Raw genomic sequence first — 21,851 nt, forward strand, 5'->3', positions numbered from 1 at the left:
GGGTTGTCTTTGAATAGTGTGATTTAGGTTATATTTTATTTCTGCTTTATAATTTTCTGCAGTGTCTGACTCTTTATAATCAGCATATTTATTTTTGTAACTAAATACACGATACATATTTGCATTTCAGGAAAATAAGCCATTTATTCCAAAGCTAGAAAAACAAATATCTATTTTGTTCCCTAAAAAAAACCCCAAACCTACCTTTTGAGATTCCTTATCACATTAAGTCAGCTATTTGATTACTTAGTTTTCAGGCTACAACACAAGCTCCTACCTGAGCATCTGTTACTTTTCATGAACACTGCACCCAGCCCTCAGCACAGGGCAGGGCACACCAGAGGTGCTCAGTAGATGACTACTTGCTCTTTGGCTTCTATCATCCAGTGTCTTCTTTCTCCCATACCCGGCTCTGGTTGAATCACCTCCACCTCTGCCAGGTGCCATATAGTCTTTAAGATACTGTGGGACAAAAGCTGAAGTGTTTGCAGGCATCACAATGGAAACCGACTCGGGGTCAAAAAGATGTCATCTGGCAAAATCAGTTGAGCCACTCTAAATACCAGTTAACAGGGGTAGAGCAACACTGAACTAACAGGAGCTGAGGGTGCAGAGGGTCTGGGAAAACAGAAAATACATGATTCATTTGAGGGTTTCCGCTGGATGAGGGATTGAAGACCATTCCAGTGGTATTGTAGCAAAGTGCTGATCCCTTTCTGTTGTGCTTCTTCCCTATCATGATGAAAGCCTGACACTTTCTAGCTGGTAAAAGAACAGTGGAACAAAGACTTATATTTTGTAGTGTATGTAGCTCACTCTACACAATTTTATTTTTATTTATTTTTTTTAATTTTTTTATTGATTATGTTGTTACAGTTGTTCTATTCCCCCTTTCATTCCCCTCCACCCTACCACCCCATCCCCACCATTACCCCCCCCTTTAGTTTATGAGAAGGCGAAACTAATTGAAATGAATGGAATTGCACAGGACACCAATAGCAATGAAAAGGAAACTGGGACTCAAATCAATGGAGTGGACCAGAAGAAAGCAAATAATGGCCAAACAGAAAAGAGTCAAGAAGCAAGAATTCAAAGAAATGAGGAGAGTCTTAGGAACCTCCAGGACATCTTTAAATGCTCCAACATCCGAATTATAGGGGTACCAGAAGGGGGAAAGGCACAGCCACCAGTGGAAAACTTATTTGAACAAATAATCACTCCACACAATTTTAGAAGTTCAACTAAGTTTCTCACAGCAACAACCTCCTTAAATGCCTTGAAAAGTTAGGGAGCTCCTCCCCTGCCCCCACGTCCCACCCTCAATACCGTTCCGACCCTACACAGCACCCCCAGGTACAGACGCTCACTTCCTTCCAGGAGAAGCTCCAGGACTTCCGCGTTGGAAACCTCCTTAGCTGGAGACGGAACCTGGGGCACTTGCCTTGAAGTCACCCTCACATCGAGGATCCAATTTTGACGAGCACTGTTCTTGTTTTGCGCAGGGAGTTTAGTGGTTAGGAGCACCACCTGGCTGCCTGTGTTCATTTCCTAACTCGGCTGTTTTGTGACTATGTCACACTGGGCGACTCCCTCAACTTGTGGTGCTTCACTTTTCATTTGTGGAGATGCAAAGAATCATACCTCATTCCTAATAAGGTGGTTGTGAGGACTATGTGGGTAAATATCAGCTCGTGTCTAAAAAAGGTGCCTGGTGCATGGTCAACGCCAAGTACCTGTTCACTTGATATTAGCTTAGCTTGCATGTTGTAAATATATGTTTTTAATGTTATATATAATTATGAACACACTTTATAAGATATATATGAGATACATATCTTAAAAATATTTTTACAAGGAGAGACTGAGGATGAAATGCTTAAAGTCCTTCCAAGCACCCCTGGCTGGTTGAGATCCCTCTGTCTGCATCTCAACCAGCATCAGCTCAGTCACTGTCTCCCTCTGGCGAATGTTTACCAAACAGGAAGATTTGTGAAACATCTGTGGTTTGTCACCGACTCTTACACGCCATTCCTGCCACCCTCCCTACCTGACTGACACCGCAGTTCCTGGAAACTTGCAAGTCTCCAAGACTGTTTTTCTTTTTGAGACTTCCATCAAAGGGCCAAATTACTTTATATTTCTTCCACAGGCCATACACATAACTATTAGGGCAAGAACCTTTTTATTTTACTCTGAACAAAGATAACTTTCGTCCACTGGATATTTAGAAGCTGGGCATGTTACCTGGTAACTGTTGATACAAATGTATCTTAGCCCATGCTTTCTGAATTCCTAGGTTGATCTGGGAATCACAATCAGACACCAGTCCCTTCCTAAGATCTCAGAGCTAAATTTTAAAATCGACACATGCATATGGTCAGGTATGCACCACATCATGGTGGGCAGACCAAACTGACCACAGACTGAAGTATGTTTGGACTATAAACTCATGTTAATAAACTCATGAAGTATGTTTGGACTATAAACTCAGTGCTAATATGAATGAGGAGGCCAAGCCAAGGAGAGTCTGACAGAAGCAAAACTCAAGAGAGTGAAAGAGATAAACATGGACAGTGTTCCTCTAATTCCAGGCCATGAAGAAGCTGCCCTGAGAAGCAGATGGAGGTGTTTGGCACAAGCAACCTTACTGACAGACGTATCCTGCCAGGTGCATTCTGCCCCAACGCCTCCGGACATGGAAAGCAGGTAATTCTCCTTGCTGTGATGGTGCAACATCAGCCAAACTTCTTGGATTTCCAACAGTTAACAGACGACGCTGGTCAGGCCAAGTCAAGCATCCTGGGCACTTTTAAGTTATGTATCTTATTTTAAATTCATAATCTGTCAACCCAGCTTCTTTTCCCATGTCAGTATTTTCATAGCTGAGTTTCTGGATTTCAGAACAGAGAGCCAGACTCTGGACTGTAATAATTTCACTCAATTAATGTAGCTCTGTGAGCAACTCCCACAGAGAATTGATGAGTTATGATTCACTTCTATTCACAGGCATATAGTATGATGTTTTCCTACATATAGATTTAAGATGTCAGGAAATATAGGAGAATTACAAAGGTTAATGTGAAAAAAAGAAGGTTAATGATTTTTCAACTGTGTGTAAGAGAACTAAATCAGTCATTTCTCTTTATCCCAACTGTAACGGTGGGAAATTGTAACCCACCCCACCATTCTTTTGACATTGTTTCTGTGAGTGCTAATTCTGACTAATATGTAGCTCATAGATGAACAACATGCTTGCAAAAGAATCCTAGGAAATAACTTCAGAAGATACAGACTCTGACGACCTTCAGGCACCCCAGCTCCCGCAGATTTGCTGACCTTCAAATGTGGAGCCAGGATGACGTGGAGCCAGGATGACTAACCCAGGATGATGCACACCGGACCAGCACTTGCCTCACTGGAATGGGCTGTATTTGTCTGAGTGGAGAGAACTTTTTAAGCTTGTTCCCTTGATCTCTTTGTTTAGTTCCCCTCTCCTTACAAAAACCTCTGCTTCTACTGAGGGGTGGAGATGGGCTTTGAGACATGAGTCCCCCATCTTCCAGATGGCCGCACCTGAAAATAAACCACTTTCCTTTACATCAGCTCCTGCCTCCAGTACTGGTTTTTGTCTCAGCAGGCAGCCGGACCTGCATTGGGTTACAGTTGCATGGCAGTGTGGCATTGGTAAAACAAATAAAAAGCTCCCAGTATAGAAATCTAATGTGGAACATTGGTTTAGCCAGAATTGAGGGTACTGTTGAATGAAAATATCTAAGAATTTTTCTTTAAAATTTGAATCTTTGACAAGAATTTTAACAAACTTCATATATGTGAATTCTGTAAGATAGCCACACCATTTTAAATTTTATTTTAGAATAAAAACACTAATTTACCATTGAATTACCTGCCTCATACTTTTTTGTTACTGACTTACAATGCACAAATTTAAAGAACATCTACTAACTTGTAGGTGCTGTGCTGGGCAAATGGGCTGGAATCACAACATACAATCTCTCTCTTTGTGGAGTTCACTGTGTTAGGGATGACCCTTAATCAAACCACGTTTACCACATCAAGGACACAATTACGTGAGGTATACACCAAGGACAGGCTCCAGTGGCAGCCTGTGAACCAAGCCAACCACACCCTACGGTGAGATATGACAATCATATTCAATAGGGTGAATTTACATTTCACATACTCGGATCTTTATATATTAAAAAAACCCAAAGCTCAACAAAATGCTTCAAATTCATCCCTGCTAGTATTACTCTTCATTGCCATAAAAAGTTATTTGCTAGAAAATTATCTTTATACTTTTTAAAACCACAAACAGCTTTAAGACATAAACTATACATAAATGACTACTCAGAATGCCAGTGCTTTAGAGATATAAATCTGCAAGGAAATTTCCTCTTCAATGTTTGAGTTCTATCCAGCTCAGAAATAGGAATTCTGAAGAAAAGCGCTGTTGAGACAGTGCCTACCCCACCCCCAGAGGCCTGTGCCAGCTTGTGAGCCCTGAGTAGACAGGAACATTGCAAGGCTATTTTATTCCTACTCCTCTTTCTCACCGGGTGTGCTGAAAAGGAAGGCTTTGGATGTCACTGGAAATCAGTGGGAGGCTTGAACCATTCCAGAGTCCCCAGATACCGGAGTGCTGAAAGTGTCAACCTTTTCATTCTAAGTTGCATTCCTCAGCGAACAAGGGACAACAATCTCTGTTAACTGGATTTTTCAAGTTTGCACAGTACAACTTATAAACTATTGTTTTATGATATACAAGTGTTTGCATTTAAGGTTAGAAAGCGAGTCACTTACCATGATAAATTAGACACAGACATTGCAGCAATGGAGGGAGCAGTCTCGTGGAGCAGTCTTCTCCTGAGTCCAGAATGGAAGCGTAGGCCAAGCAGACAAGACAACTGGGGAATTTAGCTTTGCTGCTGGAAGGATGCGCAAACCACTTGCTCAGTCACAGTTCGAGAAGACCTATAAAGAAGAGGAAGAGAGGAATATCTATAGTGCCTGGTCTGTGTGACTTTTCACAGATTTATTTCATCCAGTCAATGGTTGGTCATGTCATAAGACACACCAAAGAGAATATGATTTTTTTCCTTGAAGTACAAGATAAGTCACAAACCAAAGATAAAATGAAACCAACCCTATGATGAGCTTATGGCTTTACCTTTAAAATCAATTGACAGGTTATTAAAATGTTTCTTCCCTCAAGGAGACAATTCCTTGTTCATCCAAGGAAAGCATATGTTTTTAGAGGCACCCCATCTTGACTACCCACAGCAGACACTGAAAAAGGAGTTCTTGGCACAAACTGTTATCATGCCCAAAGGTTTAACAAAAACTCATTCACTACAACTGACTGAATAAGAATTTATATTGAGTAACATGAGGGAGGTAAGCAGTGTGTATTTATAAATACAACAAACATTGCCCACACTGTTTTTTTGGAGCATCTACTGTTTATGGGTTCCTATGATCCTGAACCAAAATTTGCTGAAGGTATAATTAGTTCCATGCTAGTATGTTAGGCACTTTAATTAGTTTAGTGCCTTAATCCTGTCCTGCTCGGTTAAGCATTTGTTGAGCATATACTGTGTGCATTTACACCACCCTAGGTATAGCTCACGGGTAAAGATGAATGAATGACACATGACTAAGACACTGTTCCTGCCCTCAGAGAGTGCTTTATGCAAAAAGCATAATTGTAAAACAATACGGTAAATTGTTTAAATAAAGGTTTAAACAGAGTACATGGAAGCACAGAAGAGGGGCTTCCAGCCCAGCCTCTGGGTTTGGGAAGGACTGCTAAAGAAAATATGCCCCAAACTACTACCTTTCAGTTTGTCTGCAAGTGTCAAAAAAAATCTAAAATCAAAACGAGTTACAAAAAACAGTCTATTTCTCTCTCATATGGATAAATTTGAGTCTTAAGTCTGCGGCAGACATGGAGGCTCCTTTCTTGGCACCTCAACATGTGGTTCCCCGTCCTGTTCCAGTGGCTGCTGAGCTCCAGCAAGTGTCTCCCGTGTTCCACGCAGCAGAACGAGGAGAGAAAGCAGGAGGCTTCCTAAAATGTACACACAACACTTCCACTTGCATGTCATTGGCCAGAGTCACTTAGCCATTCTTATTCTAAGGGACACTGGAAAATGCAGCCATTATTCTAGGCAGCCAGAGGGTCAACTATAAATGAAGGTGCTTAACAGACAGGGAGGGGGTGAAAGTGGGTGTTGGAAGAAAACTAGCCCTGTCTGCCATCATGTTGGAGGTATTTACCCCCCTACTGGGGTAAATTCACCTTTACCCCCAATATTTCACGCTTCTGTACCTACTGCAAAGTGGCAAACGTGGGGTGAAGGGGAGGTGGAATGACTCTGTTGTTGGTAATTTGACATATTTTGTGTATACATTTAAATATTAAACTTCTTCAGTTTTCCTAAATCACTCATAGGTCAACAAATTATGTTTTGTGCCCTACTATTTAACAGGCTCTAACTATATACTAAGGACATGAAGATAAATAAAACAATAGTCTTTGCATATAAAGGATTTACTAACATAAATGCCATCAGGAAAAAAAAGACAAAATAAACTATGCTCTAAAAATTGTCCTGTATGTATCACTCACATGAGTAGCTATAGGGGAACAGAGGGAAAAAACCTTAATTCCAGCGGATTATCATTTCCGTAGACCCTGAATGATAATGGAGTAAGCAGCTACGAGGTCCATATTTTAAATTGTGTGCTTATATTCCAAACGGGGCTTTCAAATCCATCTTGACCCTGATTAATTTTAAAGCATTTTAAGGCATCTGGATTTATATCTATTAAGGGCATGGAAACTCCAAATTCTGCTCCCTAAACTGGTCATTTCACACTCTCAAAATCTGTATTGCCCTATTCTTATCAAGGGTTCAGTTAGCAGAAAAGGAAAAAAGTATGTAATATTGTCTGATGCAATTCTTCTAGATATTCGTAATCCTATTTTTAGAGACTGTGTAGCTGGATGTCATGATTTTAATATCTAACTAAATTACTTTTACTGAATTATACTTTGGGGTTTTGCCAAGAGTTTGCATTGGGGAACATCACTGAAGAAAATAATAAACAAGCAAAAACCAGGGATGTGAAAGCAGCTATTTAGTAGAATATTTGCCAACACAAAAATGCTGTTTGTATGAGCATTCAAAGGGAAAGTGTCAGGTTTCAACACCAGAAACACTATTATCCTACATTTCTGATTTGCCTTAATCCTGAGGGTGTGGGGGCATTACTGTAATGTATGCTCCTTTCCTCATATTAATTTCTGGGTAAACTCTGAAGCAAATGTGTAACATTTAAGAACTATTCAAGGCCTTCGAGGTGTGCTTTTTTATACTAACTTCCCCCCTCTCCCTCTAATTTTAATTTTTAGTCATTTTTGTAAACACATGGATAAAAACAATTCCACACATACATACATTATATTTATATAAACACATAACAAACCCTCCACACACTCATTTTAGAGTTAAAAAGACCATAATGCCAGATTTGTTCGCTTCTGCAGAATGCAGATACAACGTGCACAGAAGTTTGAAGCCAGGATCTAGGCTCAAACCATTGTTTTTCTAGGTCAAAAAGGTCAAATATTGTCAATGTACCAGTATTTGTTATACCTTAATAAGTGGAGAGGCACTACGACAGTGTGTCATTCCCTTCGGTTGAACTAAACTTTACAAAGGCTTCTTCCTGACCCTAAGCCCTGACCTGCCTCTCCTTCAAGTACTTACTTTAAAAAACTGGCAATTGTAAATTCCTTCTTTGCCCCTTTGAGATAGAAATCTTCATCCATCCTCTTGCCAGTTTTACAAGCCAGGAATGTCTTGCTCAAGGACCTGGGAGCCATAGTGCCCTAGTGCCAAGAGTCTATGGGAGGGCGGCCGCTAATATCCCTAAGTGCCAATTAGCAGACACAGGTGGCCTGCTCACCTCCGCCAGTTCCCCTAAGCTCCTGTTCTACAAGCTCACCCCAGCTGCTTAAAACCCCTCCTGCCTTTTATCTCAGCAGAGTTGAATTCAGTCATCTCCTCTATTAGGTGCAATAGTCTTGCATTAAGTTTTCCTTGCTCGTCGAACTCTGTAACTTTTCTTTGAGAAGGTATCCCTTTTCCTTAAAGTTCAAGAAAATTTCTGAAGCTGCTGGCAGCACTGTTAAAAAGTGTGGTATTTCCCCAATGTCTTCTGCCTGCAATAACTAGCAACTAGGATTTTGATAAGCTGTGAATTTGTAAAATTAAATAAGTATTAGAGAACTGAATTTTTCCGACTTTACACCTAGATGTTTAGAAGAATAAAATATTTGAACACAAAAAAATCATAGTGATTATTCATAATGATTCCAATAATCACTCTGGCCTTCATTTTGGTATTCTATCATCTCTTTACTTTATCTGCTTCTTGTCATTCATTATCTGATTACCTTCTTCAAGGAAATGCAGCCATGAGGCAATCAGTAAAATATATTGAGTTGAATAACATAACAAAAGAAAAAGAAAACCCTATTGTGTTTACATTTTTCTGACGTGATATTTTCTAAAGGCCACAGTAGTAGGAGTGTTATTCTTTTAGTGACATTTAAATGACTCATTGCTTACCAATGCAACCTTTCCAGAGAAAACAGCTTTAGGATCTTCAACCAAGTTTAAACTTTCTGTTCATTTTGATAATTCACAGCCTTCATACAAATCCAGTATCACTCACACTTAAGTATATATGCTTTCATAGCATTCAGCCACAATTCTAACATTCCTAAGAGCCACCATCTGCCCCTTGGTCACAAGGGAGAGAGCGTGTGTTGCCATGTTAGGCAGAACTTTTCAGAACATGTGGAGGGGTGAGGGGTAGGCACACTGTTCACATTAGGTCACTCCTCCAGCACAATGTTGAGGAAAATAGTATGTAAATTTAATAGAAGACCCCTCACTCAACATGTTTATTAAAATATGAACAGTTCTTAAACATAACAACAGATTATTGAGTAATACTTTACCCAAATAATTACTGTAATAATTTTACTCAAGAAAAAGGTTCTGGGCTTCAAATTCAACCAAAAGGAATACTATATCTTAGTATGTTCATTTAGTTGTAATTACTTTGTCGTTTAGTTACATAACCTAAAAGAACATCTGTAAAGTGTTTTTTAAATCAATAACATATTTTAAAATTAAAAAGACATTTTAAAATAAAAAAATTTTAAAAACGTAAAAATCAATTGATTTTATTTAAGCCAAAGAAGCAATTTCATTGCCTATCTCCATGAATACACAGATGATTTTATATTTTTAATATGTTAAAATTCCATGAATATCAGATTAAATAGCCTGCCATATAATACATGTTTTTGTATATTCCACACATAAGACATAAACGTATGAAAATTACTTAGATGAAAATAATTGAAGGTTTTGAATATAAGCACTACTGAGTGTGCATAATAAGTGGATCACTTTGCTTTGCCTAGACAAAATGGAGCGTGGAGCCAAAGGGATATTAAACATTATGGGATGATTTCAAATTGCGTGAGACCCGTGGTCCGCCTCATTTGGTTGACATGATGTAGTGCACAGAAGATGAGGTGCACACACCCTCCAGTTCCCTTCAGGGCGTGTGTGTGTGTGTGTGTGTGTGTTAGTTTCAGGGGCACAGTTCAGTGGTTGGACAATCACATACTTTCCATAGTGTTCCCCTAGATTATTTCCAGTACCCCAAGTGGTACTGTGCATAGTTATCACAATATTATTGACTACATCTCCCATGTTCTACTTACTTCCCTGTGGCTATTGTGTAACCAAGAATTTGTGCTTCTTAGACCCTTCACCCCTTTCACCGAGTCCCTCTAGACCCCTCCCCTCAGACAACCACTCGTTTGCTCTCTGTGCCTATGAGTCTGTTTCAGATTTGTTCGTTCATCTATTTTTGTTCTTTAGCTTCCATGTATACATGAGATTATACGGTATTTGTCTTTTTCTGACTGACTTTTTTTCAATGATATTCTCGAGATCCTGCTATGGCATAGGGGTGTCAAACTCATTTTCACTGGGGCCACACATCAGCCTCAAGGTGGCCTTCAAAGGGACGAATGTAATTTTAGGACTGAATACATGTAACAACTCCTTAACTAGGGGCAAGGAGCTCCGTGCTGCTGCCGGATAGAAATAAGGTGCTGGGCTGGATTCGGCCCACAGGCCCCGTGTTTGCCACCTGTGATCTATGCTGCCACAAATGGTAAGACTTCATTCTTTTAATGGCTGAATAATAAATAATAAAATCATTAGGTAAGAAAAGAACATTTTGACGCTAAAGATTCAAAATAAATGTTAGCAAAAATTAGAATATTTTGCATTTTTAGAGTAGCTTCCTATTTATTATCACACCAAACCAAAGGCCTCTTTCATACCTACGGTTCCCCTACAAACTAATATCAATATCTCCATCCCAGACACCTACCCTGGTAGAGTTGCTTGCTTACGATACTCATTCCTGAGCCTTGACTCTCCTATGTGACCTGATGTTTCCTTTCCCCTCTGATTGCATGTTTCCAAATTCTTCAAACACCCCAAGGCCCACAGATTCTGCAAACTCTGGCCTCATAGGTCCAGGTTTCTCTGATCTCCCCTCTGTCTCCACTATCCTACACCCACCTTAGCAATTAAAGTATACTGAGCATTAAAATGTGTACATAATTTTTCACGTATGCTATTTTTATTTACTTCAATAAACTAAGTTTGCAAAGGTCAGAAAACATCTTTTATGCTCAAACTCCAGAGCAACTAGGTAAGTACCAAGTACTGTCTGGGTATTAATAAACTAATGGACAAAATGCAATACCTTAATAGCAACAGAACTTCAATGGCTAAAAATAACAGTTTGAACATTCCCTTTTTTCTTATTATATTCTCATACTTGTATTTTGAGTTTTAGAACCAGTCAGTTGTGGGGAGATATTTCTCTTGTGAAACCTCTGCCCATATATACAGATAAACCCTTAAATAAACAAGGATTTGCCTATTTTCTTTATCTCATACATATTTCTCTGGATATAAGATTTTAAAAGACTGGGTTCTGCCTTGAATTTTATAATTTATATGATCATTACTGATTTTTAAAGTAAGAAATATATGCATGCAAAGCAAAGTCAAAAGGCTATGCAATGAAGAATAACTATCTCTTCCTTTTCCATCCTCTCTCCCCGGACACCTAGTCAGTCCCCCTTCACTGATGCAGCTGCTATTATTACCAGTATTATTATCCTTAAAAAGACATTGTATGGCTTCTGTGCAGTATCTATCTATCTATCTATCTATCTATCTATCTATTTGGTTTTCACAAACATGGTAGTGTATTATACACACTTCCTCCTGCAACTTGGCTTTCATGCGGGTACGTAATCATATGTCTGTATACAATATTTCACTATCAGTCCAAACACAGAGATGCTGTGTCGCCTTTCAGGGATTGTACAGCATTTCACTGAATGGATTTACCCCCAATTTATTAGTCTGTCTCATACCACAGGAGATTTAGTTTGCATCCAGTATTTGCAATTCCATACAATGCTGTAGTATAAATCTGTATATATGATACAGTGCAGGTGCATATTTGTAGATAAATATCTGGAAGTAAAATTCCTGGGTCAAATCTACACATGTTTTTAATTCTGAAAGATAATTGCCTTTCATAGAAGTCGTATCAATTTACATTCTTACCAGCAATGTATAAGTTTGATTGTTCTGACGTTATTGCTGCTTAGAGTTCTAGTAAACCAGGTAAATTTTATAAGTACTAAAGTGTACTCATTTTCCAAGCCAGAAATACTTGTTCACTGGTATCCAGTTAATCCCTAAGCCTCGTTGCTTCTGCCTTTGAGGTGCTTTCAGAATTTATCTTCTTTTTGTCATTCTTACTGGTTCTGTCCATTGTCCTCTAGTGCCTGAATAACAAGGGCCTCAAACTAGCTCCCCTTTCTAGCATAGCTTTCTTCTGCAGCACACTACACACTAGTGGTCTTTATGGGATGCAGTCATTCCCCACATAAGAGCTGTAGAGGCAGGAAGATGACATCAGACAAACGTGATTCCCAGCTATGCTTCCTGGTAACTTCTGATCTCAGAAAAGCTAAGTACATTCCCTGGCTTGTTTCTTTATTTTTATTTATTATTATTATTATTATTATTATTATTTTACTTTTAGAGATAGGGGAAGGGAGGGAAAAAGAGAGGGGGAGAAACACTGATGTGTGAGAGATACATCAGTTGGTTGCCTCTCACACGCCCTCCTACTGGGTGGGGACCTGGCCTGCAACCCAGGCACGTGCCTTGACTGGGAATCGAACAGGTGATCCCTTGGTTTGCAGGCCAGCACTCAATCCACTGAGCCACACCAGCCAGGGCGAGTTGCTTCTTTATTTTTAAAATAGGAATGTTAATAGTACTTACAAGATCATGGCAAGAATTTTTTAGAAAGTAATACATGAAAGGAGTTCATTTCCTGGTACATAGTAAGAGTTCAAAATAGATAATGGCAATAAAGATGAGGAGGAGGAGCAGGATACACTGATGATAATAAAGGTTAGTTCCAATACCCTTTAACTGCTCTATTTTGCATTCCTGGTAGAGCCCTAATTCCTTAAGATAGTTTACAAGACTAGAGGTGATCTGATTATCTGCTTTCTTTTCCACCTTTCCTTCTCACCGAGGCCTGTACTACTCTTCCCCAAGCCCCTGCACACTTTATTTCAGCTAAACTGATTTGCATTTTTCCAAATCTGTGTCTCTTTAGCTTATAGGCCATTTGCATGATAGTTCCATTGTGCGTTTCTTCCTGACTTTCCCAGCTCTCATTAGCAGAAGCCCCCTACGTTCTCTCATATCACCTGCTCTTAACTCATGACCGTTTTTAGAAACACAGGTTTAATTCTCTGATGCTCGTCTGTATTTCTCTCCAGATTGTAAATTCCTTGAGGGCAGATAGCTAAGTCTCAATATAATCTAGGAAACCCAGGGTCCGCCACAGAGCCTGCAACAGAGAAGGCATTTAACACATTTGCTGGAGAAAAAGAAAAGAATAAATGTCTAAATCAGGAAGTGTAAAATTCTACAGGACGCGGAACTAAAAGTAGTATCTCTTTTCTCTGGAAAATATAAAAGTATGATTTATTTAATTTTTGGTCATATTTACAGGCTTTGGATTCAACATATCATTATTTCAAACTATTTTTACATTTGTTTGAAACACATATTAATCATGGAATATTAATTACAGGAACTTTGGGTAGAAGTCATTCCATTCTCAAGTCTGTCTTGCTTCTCAGTTTTAACCAGAATATAGTTTCGTAGTAGAGTACGTAAAGTAACACATTTTTGTTTGGCTATGGAAAGTGGAGTTGAACAATCCTGACACTCTAGCTGCTTCAGCAATCATCACACAAAATTCCTAACAGGAGACAGGTGTGTGTCTCCCTAAGCCACTCATGTAATTATGGATATACACCAAAGGGAACGAGTACCTTCCTCATTGTTTTTATACTTTCTTGATACCTAGCCTGAAAATCCAGCCTTTGCAGAGGGTTGAGAAAACCCGCCCATTACAACTTCAGATCAGCACAGGCAGTAACCTTGGTGACGAGATAAAACAAAGTTTTCTGCATCCTTCCACTGCCCTGTAGCTGTCATTTTACTTGTATTAAAGCCATTTCAGGGGAGGTATTAGTATTTAATTGGTCATGTCGGTAACTGGTTTAAAAACATTTATCACAGAGATGTGGCTATATTTGTGATTATCATAACTACCTACTTCATAAATATCCCCCCTGCCCTGTCCAAACTACAGGAAGTATTTACTATAGCCAGAGAAGTAAATGACTACGGACCTTACAGTAATTCTTAAATAAATTATCATACTAAATAAAGATCACCTTCACCTTAAGAGTTTGGGATTCTTCAGAATAATTGCACCAGATGTTGTTATAATTTTCAGAGATTTCTTTTTAAGAACTTACAGGAACTACAAAGACACCTCTTCCATCTGTGCTTCGTGTCATTTCGTCTTGACCCGCCATGCACTTGCAGGCTGTTCTGCCGCGACACTCTCCATCTCTGCCTTTTCCCGGTCCTTCTCCGGTATCTTTGCTTCTATAAGACCTTTCCTCGCCTCAACCATGACTTCGCCCCACTCCTTTCTCTCCCTTCTTCCCTTCACTGACACACTCCACAAACACATGACTCCACATCCATTGTCTTCCCCTTCTCCCCACCCACTCTGGCTTTCTGATCTCTACTTCACTATTCCCATCATCAGTCAACTGGTCAGTTTTAACTACCGACTCCCACAGCCCTCTATCGGACGCCACGCTCCCTGCCCACTAGTCTTGAACCCTCCTTCTTAGGCCCCCAGGCTGGTAGAGTACCCAGCCTCTCCTAACCCTCTCTGTTCTTCAGGGACCATGGTCACTCTCCTGTCTCATTTATGTTAACATTCTTCAAAGTTCTGTCCAAGGTGACTTTCCCAGTAGATGACTCACAGATTTCGATCTATGGGTCTCATCTTTCCTCCTGACTTCCAGAATCATTTTCCCTACTTATTCATTAAGTAGTTGCCGAATCCTGTTTTTGATTTTGCTTTTTTACTGTACTTTTTCAATAATATTTTTAAGTCATTATCTCCTTTTTATTGCCACCACCAACACCCCATGTTCAAGCCCTTACTGTCTTTTGCATTGGTCAGCTTTTTTTTTTACAGATTTTTAGAGCTTCTGAAATAAATTCAATTAAAATATATTTCAAAATCTTAATAATGGCCAAACAACCTAATTTTAAAAAGAGATTAAAAACAGTTTGTTGGACAGTTTGAGATGTTCAGTGTTTTCTGGGCAGCGTGTCACTGACTGGAAAGTGAGCAGCCCCACGCCCCAAGCACCATTCTCTGGCGCACAGTTGGCCAATCCCTGGCTAGAAATTGCTGCACTGGACTTCAAACTTGTCTATGACTCACAGTCTGTTCTACAAATTAATTTTACTAAGGCAAAGCACTTGTATATGCAAATTCCTTGTTTAAAAACAACCTCAAATAGTCATTCCACCAAAATGTTCCATCACACTGGGGAATCTTATACTATACAGTCTATCCTATATTTTTAGGCTTGTCTATGCTCATGTTGGATTACTGTTTTTATAGGAACTTGTTTCCACTGTACACTGAAGGCCTAGCGCATCACTCTGTACATTGGAACTAGTCAAAACAGTAGCTTGACTGGTGCAGACGCTGTGGAAAACAGTATGGAAGGTCATCAAAAAATTAAAAACAGAACTGTCTTATGACCCAGTGATTCTACTTCTGGGTGTGTATCCAAAGAAACCCCAAATCCTAATTTAAAAAAAAAGAATATATGCACTCCTCTGCTCATGGCAACATTATTTTCAATAGCCAAGATATGGAAGCAGCCCAAGTGCCCATCAATAGATGCACAGATAAAAAAAGCTGTGGTACATATATACAATGGAACCTTATTTGGCCTTAAAAATGAATTCAGTCTTACCATTTGCAAAAGCATGAATGGACCTAGAGGGTATTAAATGAAATAAGTCAATCATAGAAAGACAATATAAACAAACAAACAAAATGGAAACAGACTCACAGTTACAGAGAACAGACTGATGTTTGCCAGAACAGAGGGGGTTTGTGGGGCTGGGTGGAAAAGGTGAAGGGATTAAGAAATACAAAGTGGCAGTTACAAAGTAGTCATGGGGATGTAAAGTACAGTGCAGGGATTACAGTCAATAATGTTGTAATAACTATGTGTGGTGGCAGGTGAGTACCAGAAATATCAGGAGAAACACTTTATAAAGTATATGATTATCTAACCACTATGCAATAAACCTAAAACTAGTGCAAAATAATATTGAATGTAAACTGTAATAAAAAGAGCACTAAAAAAACTCAAGCTTTTTTGGTGTACATTACTGTGCTCAAGGGTTGCACTAACTAAATGAACCTTTTAAAAAGTACGATGTATCCAAACAGGCTGGTGTTTTTACAATTCACAGTAAATTTCAATAAGCCTCTGGAGTCTACAGATACAATCCCGTGCAGATCACCCTCTCCTGGAGAAAGGATCGCTGAAACTCAGTCTAATTAAAAACAGAAAGAAACAAAGCAGCCGACTAGTTTTTCTTTTCCCTAAATAAATGTTTCAAGTTTAAACACATCTTAGGCCCACTTAATGAATCTTTTTGTTGTTTCAGCACACAAGCACTATAACATTCAGAATGAACTTGGGAGAAGAGGGGAAAACCTGCCCGTGATCCCAGTGCAGTTCAGGGATGTAACAGAGAGTTGCTCTTTCTTCTCTGCAGACTTTTATGTGTTGCTTCAAGGCCCTTCATAGATCAGCCTGGCACCCTTGTTGATCCTCATCTCAGGCTACCTGCTCCCTAAGGCCTGAAACTCATGTGCCTGGTTCCTCCCTGAATAAACTAAACACTTTCGTGCCTGTATGATTCAGAATGAACAGACTGATTATTATGTTCCCAGCCATGTCTCTCCTCTCCTTGTCTAGAAAATTTATTTGTTCCACGAAATCCAACTCAAATGTCAATACCCCTGCAATTTAAAACTTGTTAGAATTTCTTCTCCTTCATAATAATAATCTTCTCATGATACACATATTTCTACTATGGTATTTATCAAATTTTATTAGTGTTATGGTTTACCTGTCTTTGAAAGATGAGTATTTTATATTAATATCATGATATTATTTAACTACTTAAGAGATAGTTACTTAGGAAACATGGAATTTGAAGTTTCTGGTCACGGGAGGAGCATGACACTCTTGTGTTATAGCCAATGGACAAAGAAGGTAGAGTAATGTTTATTTAAAATATATTTACTTGCAGATATTTTAGAAAAACTACAAACACAAAAGAAATTCCATATTTACTTATCCATTTATCTTGGTACCACTAGTTTTTCAAGAACAATAATTATATCTTATTTGTCTTCATCCCCGTAATACCTAGCATAGTTTACTACTTAGAATACACAATCAATAAATATCTGTTCAATTTATTTTAGTTGAATTGCTATACTATTAGGGTCATGGAAATTGTTGATTTTTCTTCTGTCTGACAATGAAGGCATCTGCATAAGAAATACTCAAGCAATAGATATAAGAAAAAAACAGCTCCAAGAAAAGAAATCAAGGCATGAATCTTCCTTGTTGATAATCACTAGTCAGCCCCTACCTGGAGAAAATACCTGCTCATTAGGGACTATAGCACCCTGGGGTGACACAGTTTTCACAGGTACAGACTACAAAAAGAATGTGCATGCCACTCTTTGCTTAAGCAAAGTTTTCTTCTTTTTAGTATTACTTGAAAATATCCAACATGATGAAAATCAATTGACTTCTATTAAACAAGCCCTTTCAATGAGCCTAGAGAAAAGCCCTTGCCTTTCATTTTGAAAGGATAAACATGATGAATCAAAACTGAAAATTGAGATCTTGGCAAGGTTCAAGATAAAGAGAGAAACTTAAAAGCATTAAGAGAAAAGCAGTTAGTTACCTACAGGAGAGCCCCCCTAGGACTGTCAGCTGATTTCTCAAAAGAAACATTGTAGGTGAGCAGGGATTAGCAAGTATTCAAAGTCACAAGAAGCAGGGACTAACAGTCAAGATCGCTTTATCACTTATCTAAATGATACCAGCAAAGGTATCATTTAGAACGAAAGAGCAGATAAAGAGCTTCCCAGACAAGAAAACACTGAAAGAGTTCATCCTCACCAAGCCAGTATTATATGAAATGTTAAAGGCACTTGTTTAAGAAAAAGAAGACAAAAACTATGAACAATAAAATGGCAATAACTATGTATCTATCAACAATGGAATCTAAACAACAAACTAAGCAAACAAAAAGAAGAGAGACAGAATAATGGATACAGAGAGGGTTTTGATGGTGGCCAGGTTGCAGGGGGTTGTGCCAGAATGGGTGAAGAGGTGAGGGGATTAAGAAGTACAAAATGGTAGTTACAGAATAGCCATGGGGATGTAAAGCACAATATAGGAAATGGAGTAGCCAAAGAACTTATATACCTGACCCATGGACATGAACAATGGTATGGGAATTGCCTGAGGGACTGAGGGGTACTGGGTAGAGGAAGGCCAAGAGGGAAAAATTGGGACAACTGTATCAATAAAAAATAATTTCAAAAACTGAAAATTGAGGAACTTCCACATTTTGGAACTAAACAAAAAGAAGCTCTAAATATCATGGAGTACCACTGAAGGTTTAGTGAAGCCAAATCCTGTGAAGATACACTGTCTCCTCCATGGAGGGATGCTTTTGCCACTGGCAAAGTCAGTTAGGGATGGAAAAACAGTTCAGACATCATGCTGAGAAGGGAAAAAAGCATTTTCTTAGCTTAGCATCCCAGCTGTTCTTCTTCACAGCAGCATCTACTCAAAGCTTCTTTGTCAACTCTTTATTAAATAAAAATGCACTGAAAGCTCAACCTCAACTCTTTATACTCTTGTAAGACTTCACATCCCTAAAAAATGAATTGTCAGAAATTATGAATCCTTGAATAATGACTGAATATCTCCTTTGTCAACCAAAATTTTATGATATGAAAGCATATAGCATGCAAATTATTCTTCAAGATTTACTTCCAGAGTCTGGGGTGCTCAGAGCTATACGCATACAGAGGTTTGTGTTCAACATCACCTTTATGATTTTCACTCACAAGTTGTGCCAGCCAATCTTTGGATGTTTAATGTCCTGGTTCTGTTTTCTTATCCTCTGATAAGATGGCACTCATTTTTAAACAGCCAAATTTTATCAAGAAAAATGGCAATAGTAGAAATTTGTTAGCTACCTTTGTCAATGGCTTTCTGTAATTCACTGGGAAAAACTGCAACTTCGTTATCAAAAAGCTGCTTCCTCTGTGATCCACAAACGATACTATCTTACACGGTTTTTAAGTGATTTGTACCACTCTAAATTTAAAGTTGAAACTGGACTTCCTTATCAAATGGCCCAACTCCTTCTTCTTCATCTTCAGATCTTCAAAGGTAGGCAGTGCCATTTGCAGCATCTTCACAGTTTCAAAGACGAAGATTGTCTATCCATCGCATGGGGGATGTTTCCAGCTTTTCAAACTTAGCATCCTGTGCTTGAGTAAAATCAATAATCACAATACCGTATTTTTAAACTTTTTCTCACAAATAGAAAAGCCTATGCATTATAGACATGTGCGAGGAAAAAAACAAGCTTATGTCCTTTCTATGTTCACCCCTCTAATATACTATACACCTCCAATGTTCCTTTTAGCCAATCGGGATTTCCTAGACCTTCTGAGCTCACCAGCTTTCTTCCCAGGCTTTTCCATTTCTACAGAAGACACTGACATGACCCTATAAAGAGAGTTTCTGAGTTGTGGTGGAAGAATGGTCTACACCCGTGTGCATGAGCTCACCCACAATTTCACCATTTCCATTGTTACACTCATACAAACTTGTTATGGCAGAATTTCTATTTAAATAGTACATTTTTAATGAAAATTTCCATCAGTGGTATAGCAAATGTTTGGATAACAACAGGTCAGAGAGGCAGGGCTATCTGTGTTGCATGCATATATGTGTTCACTGGTCTCTAACTTAGAATCTTTGCGTGAGAAACATTCCCCACCTCTTTCCTCCCAGCTCTCGCCAGAATTAACTGCTGTTGGTTAGGAGCCCTTATTACAGTTTCTACATATTTCTTTTATTTATTCATTCATTTATTTATTTAGCAACTGCTATATGTTGGGCAGTATGGTAGGGATATAAGAATAAATAAAATGTAGTCCACTCCTACAATGCAACATTATTCAGTCATAGAAAAGAAAGAAGCACTGATGTATGCTACAACATAGATGAACCTTGAAAACATTATGCTAAGTAAAAGGTATAGACAAAAAAGGTCACATGTTATAGGATCCCACATATAAAATGTCCAAAATAGGCAAATCCATAGAGACAGAAAGTATGGTTGCCAGGGGCCGGGAGGGGGTGGGTGGGAAAAGACTGCTGATAAGCACAGCATTTTTTTTGGAGACGATAAAAATGTTTTGGAATTAGGCAGTTGGTGATGATTGCACAGGTTTTTGAATATATTAAAACCACCATATTGTACACTTTAAAAGGGTGAATTGTATAGTACATGTATTATATCTCAATTTTTTAAAAAAGACTTAATGTGTCAAAGACATACAACAATTTAATGAGGGAGCTGGTGCCAGAATCCAGATCTGCTAGTTCCACGCAGGTTCTAACTGCAGTAGTGTATTGCACTTCTCAACATTGGAGGCTCGTACACACACCTTAACCTCCTGGAATGGCACAAACGTACTTAAGAATTGATTCTTTCTTATTTCTTGGAAGATACAAACCACGTTACTGGAAAATACACAAGTAACCCCAGCAGCCAACAAAGGAAATGCAAACTCTGCAGACGCAAAGGTGGGCCTCAGTTTCAACCAGTGTGAACCTTCAAAACCCAGTGCCGCCGCCTTCCTTAGCTTTTCCCACGATCAGCCCTCATTCTGGAAATGCATTCTGTCTCCTACTAACAAATCACTTAGGCATCCATAAAATCTGATTTGTTATGACAAGCACTGCAAGTTTGTTAAATACACAGGACAAGATCTCAAGTGTCGACTTTTCTCCCACAATATTTTAACAAGTGAAGATCCCACTGGAAGAAGATCCAAACCAATGGAGAAACGTGGCAAAGACATTCTTAGAACAGTAACAGTGCAAATTTTGAAGCTGTTAATCTATCGTGTTCGGCCAAATGAACCGTTGATCCTCTCTCATGTCTGCTTCCAAATTCTTTAACACATAAATGAATTGTATGAATTCTCAGATCCAAAAATGCTATCACTTACTTTGTGAAAAATACAACGACAACGACGACAGACTAGTGTGTGGGGAGTGGAGAGGAGGAGAGTGGATGCACACACACCACCCCCTTCTTCCTAAAAAACAAACATAACGGATAGTGCCAAAAGCATGTTGTTGTAGATATTTTAGGCAGTGCTTCCAATTACAAATCGCACAAATTTAAAAGGTTGTTATAATGGGATTCATGACGTTTCCTTCAGTAGTTCTTTACAAATCATTTCAAAGCCATCATTTATTCTAATTTGTATTAAAAAGCTAATATAAGATGTTTTTAAAAGTTTATAATTTATTCATAAAACACTTCTAAGACATTGTAGTTGCAATGATTTTACAAAGAAATTAAATGTATTTGTATGAGTTTCAATGACAAGTTAATCTATGGTAACCATAATTGCAATTATGAAAAGCATTTGAAGCAATTTTTCAAACATTTCATTTCAATCAACTAATGAAAAATATCCAGTTGTATTTGCATAAAGTTAATTTTAAAATGTTTTGTTGATATTAGATAATTAGAATACACTACTGTTTTTTGTCACTGGATGAGATGTCTGTTTACTTGAGGACTAAAGATAAAGTGAAGTTAAATAATTATGAAGTAGGGCCAATAGTACTTGAGCAGTAAGTAGTTCATAAACAAGCAAGTAACAAGCAGGTCTTGAACAAGACAGTCATTTGTTGTACTGAAGTGATTCTGGGCCACTTGACAACACCGAAACAATGCAATGTTCAAAGAGAGTGTAGGAGTGCCCCCATCTGCAGGAGATGTTCTCCAAGACCCACTGTGGAAAATACCAAATCCTATATGTACCATGCTTTCCCCTATACATGCATATCTTTTTGCTTAAATGAA

The 21,851-nt window shown here is 38.6% G+C and overlaps 1 protein-coding gene across 4 annotated transcripts in view; it reads right to left on the bottom strand.

The window, feature by feature from the left end:
* OXR1 (oxidation resistance 1) overlaps positions 1–21,851 on the bottom strand; it is a 361,535-nt gene that overhangs the window by 282,967 nt on the left and 56,717 nt on the right. For all 4 annotated transcript variants that reach the window (XM_053660817.1, XM_053660815.1, XM_053660812.1 and 1 more), the window contains exon 2: positions 4,822–4,992. In XM_053660817.1, the coding sequence (XP_053516792.1) occupies positions 4,822–4,844 (23 nt within the window). In that variant the 5' untranslated portion in view covers positions 4,845–4,992. The remainder of the gene's footprint in view (positions 1–4,821; positions 4,993–21,851) is intronic.

Source organism: Artibeus jamaicensis, unplaced genomic scaffold (assembly GCF_021234435.1).
Source record: "Artibeus jamaicensis isolate MK-2021 breed Jamaican fruit bat unplaced genomic scaffold, CSHL_Jam_final scaffold_916, whole genome shotgun sequence".
NCBI classification, from domain to species: Eukaryota; Metazoa; Chordata; class Mammalia; order Chiroptera; family Phyllostomidae; genus Artibeus; species Artibeus jamaicensis.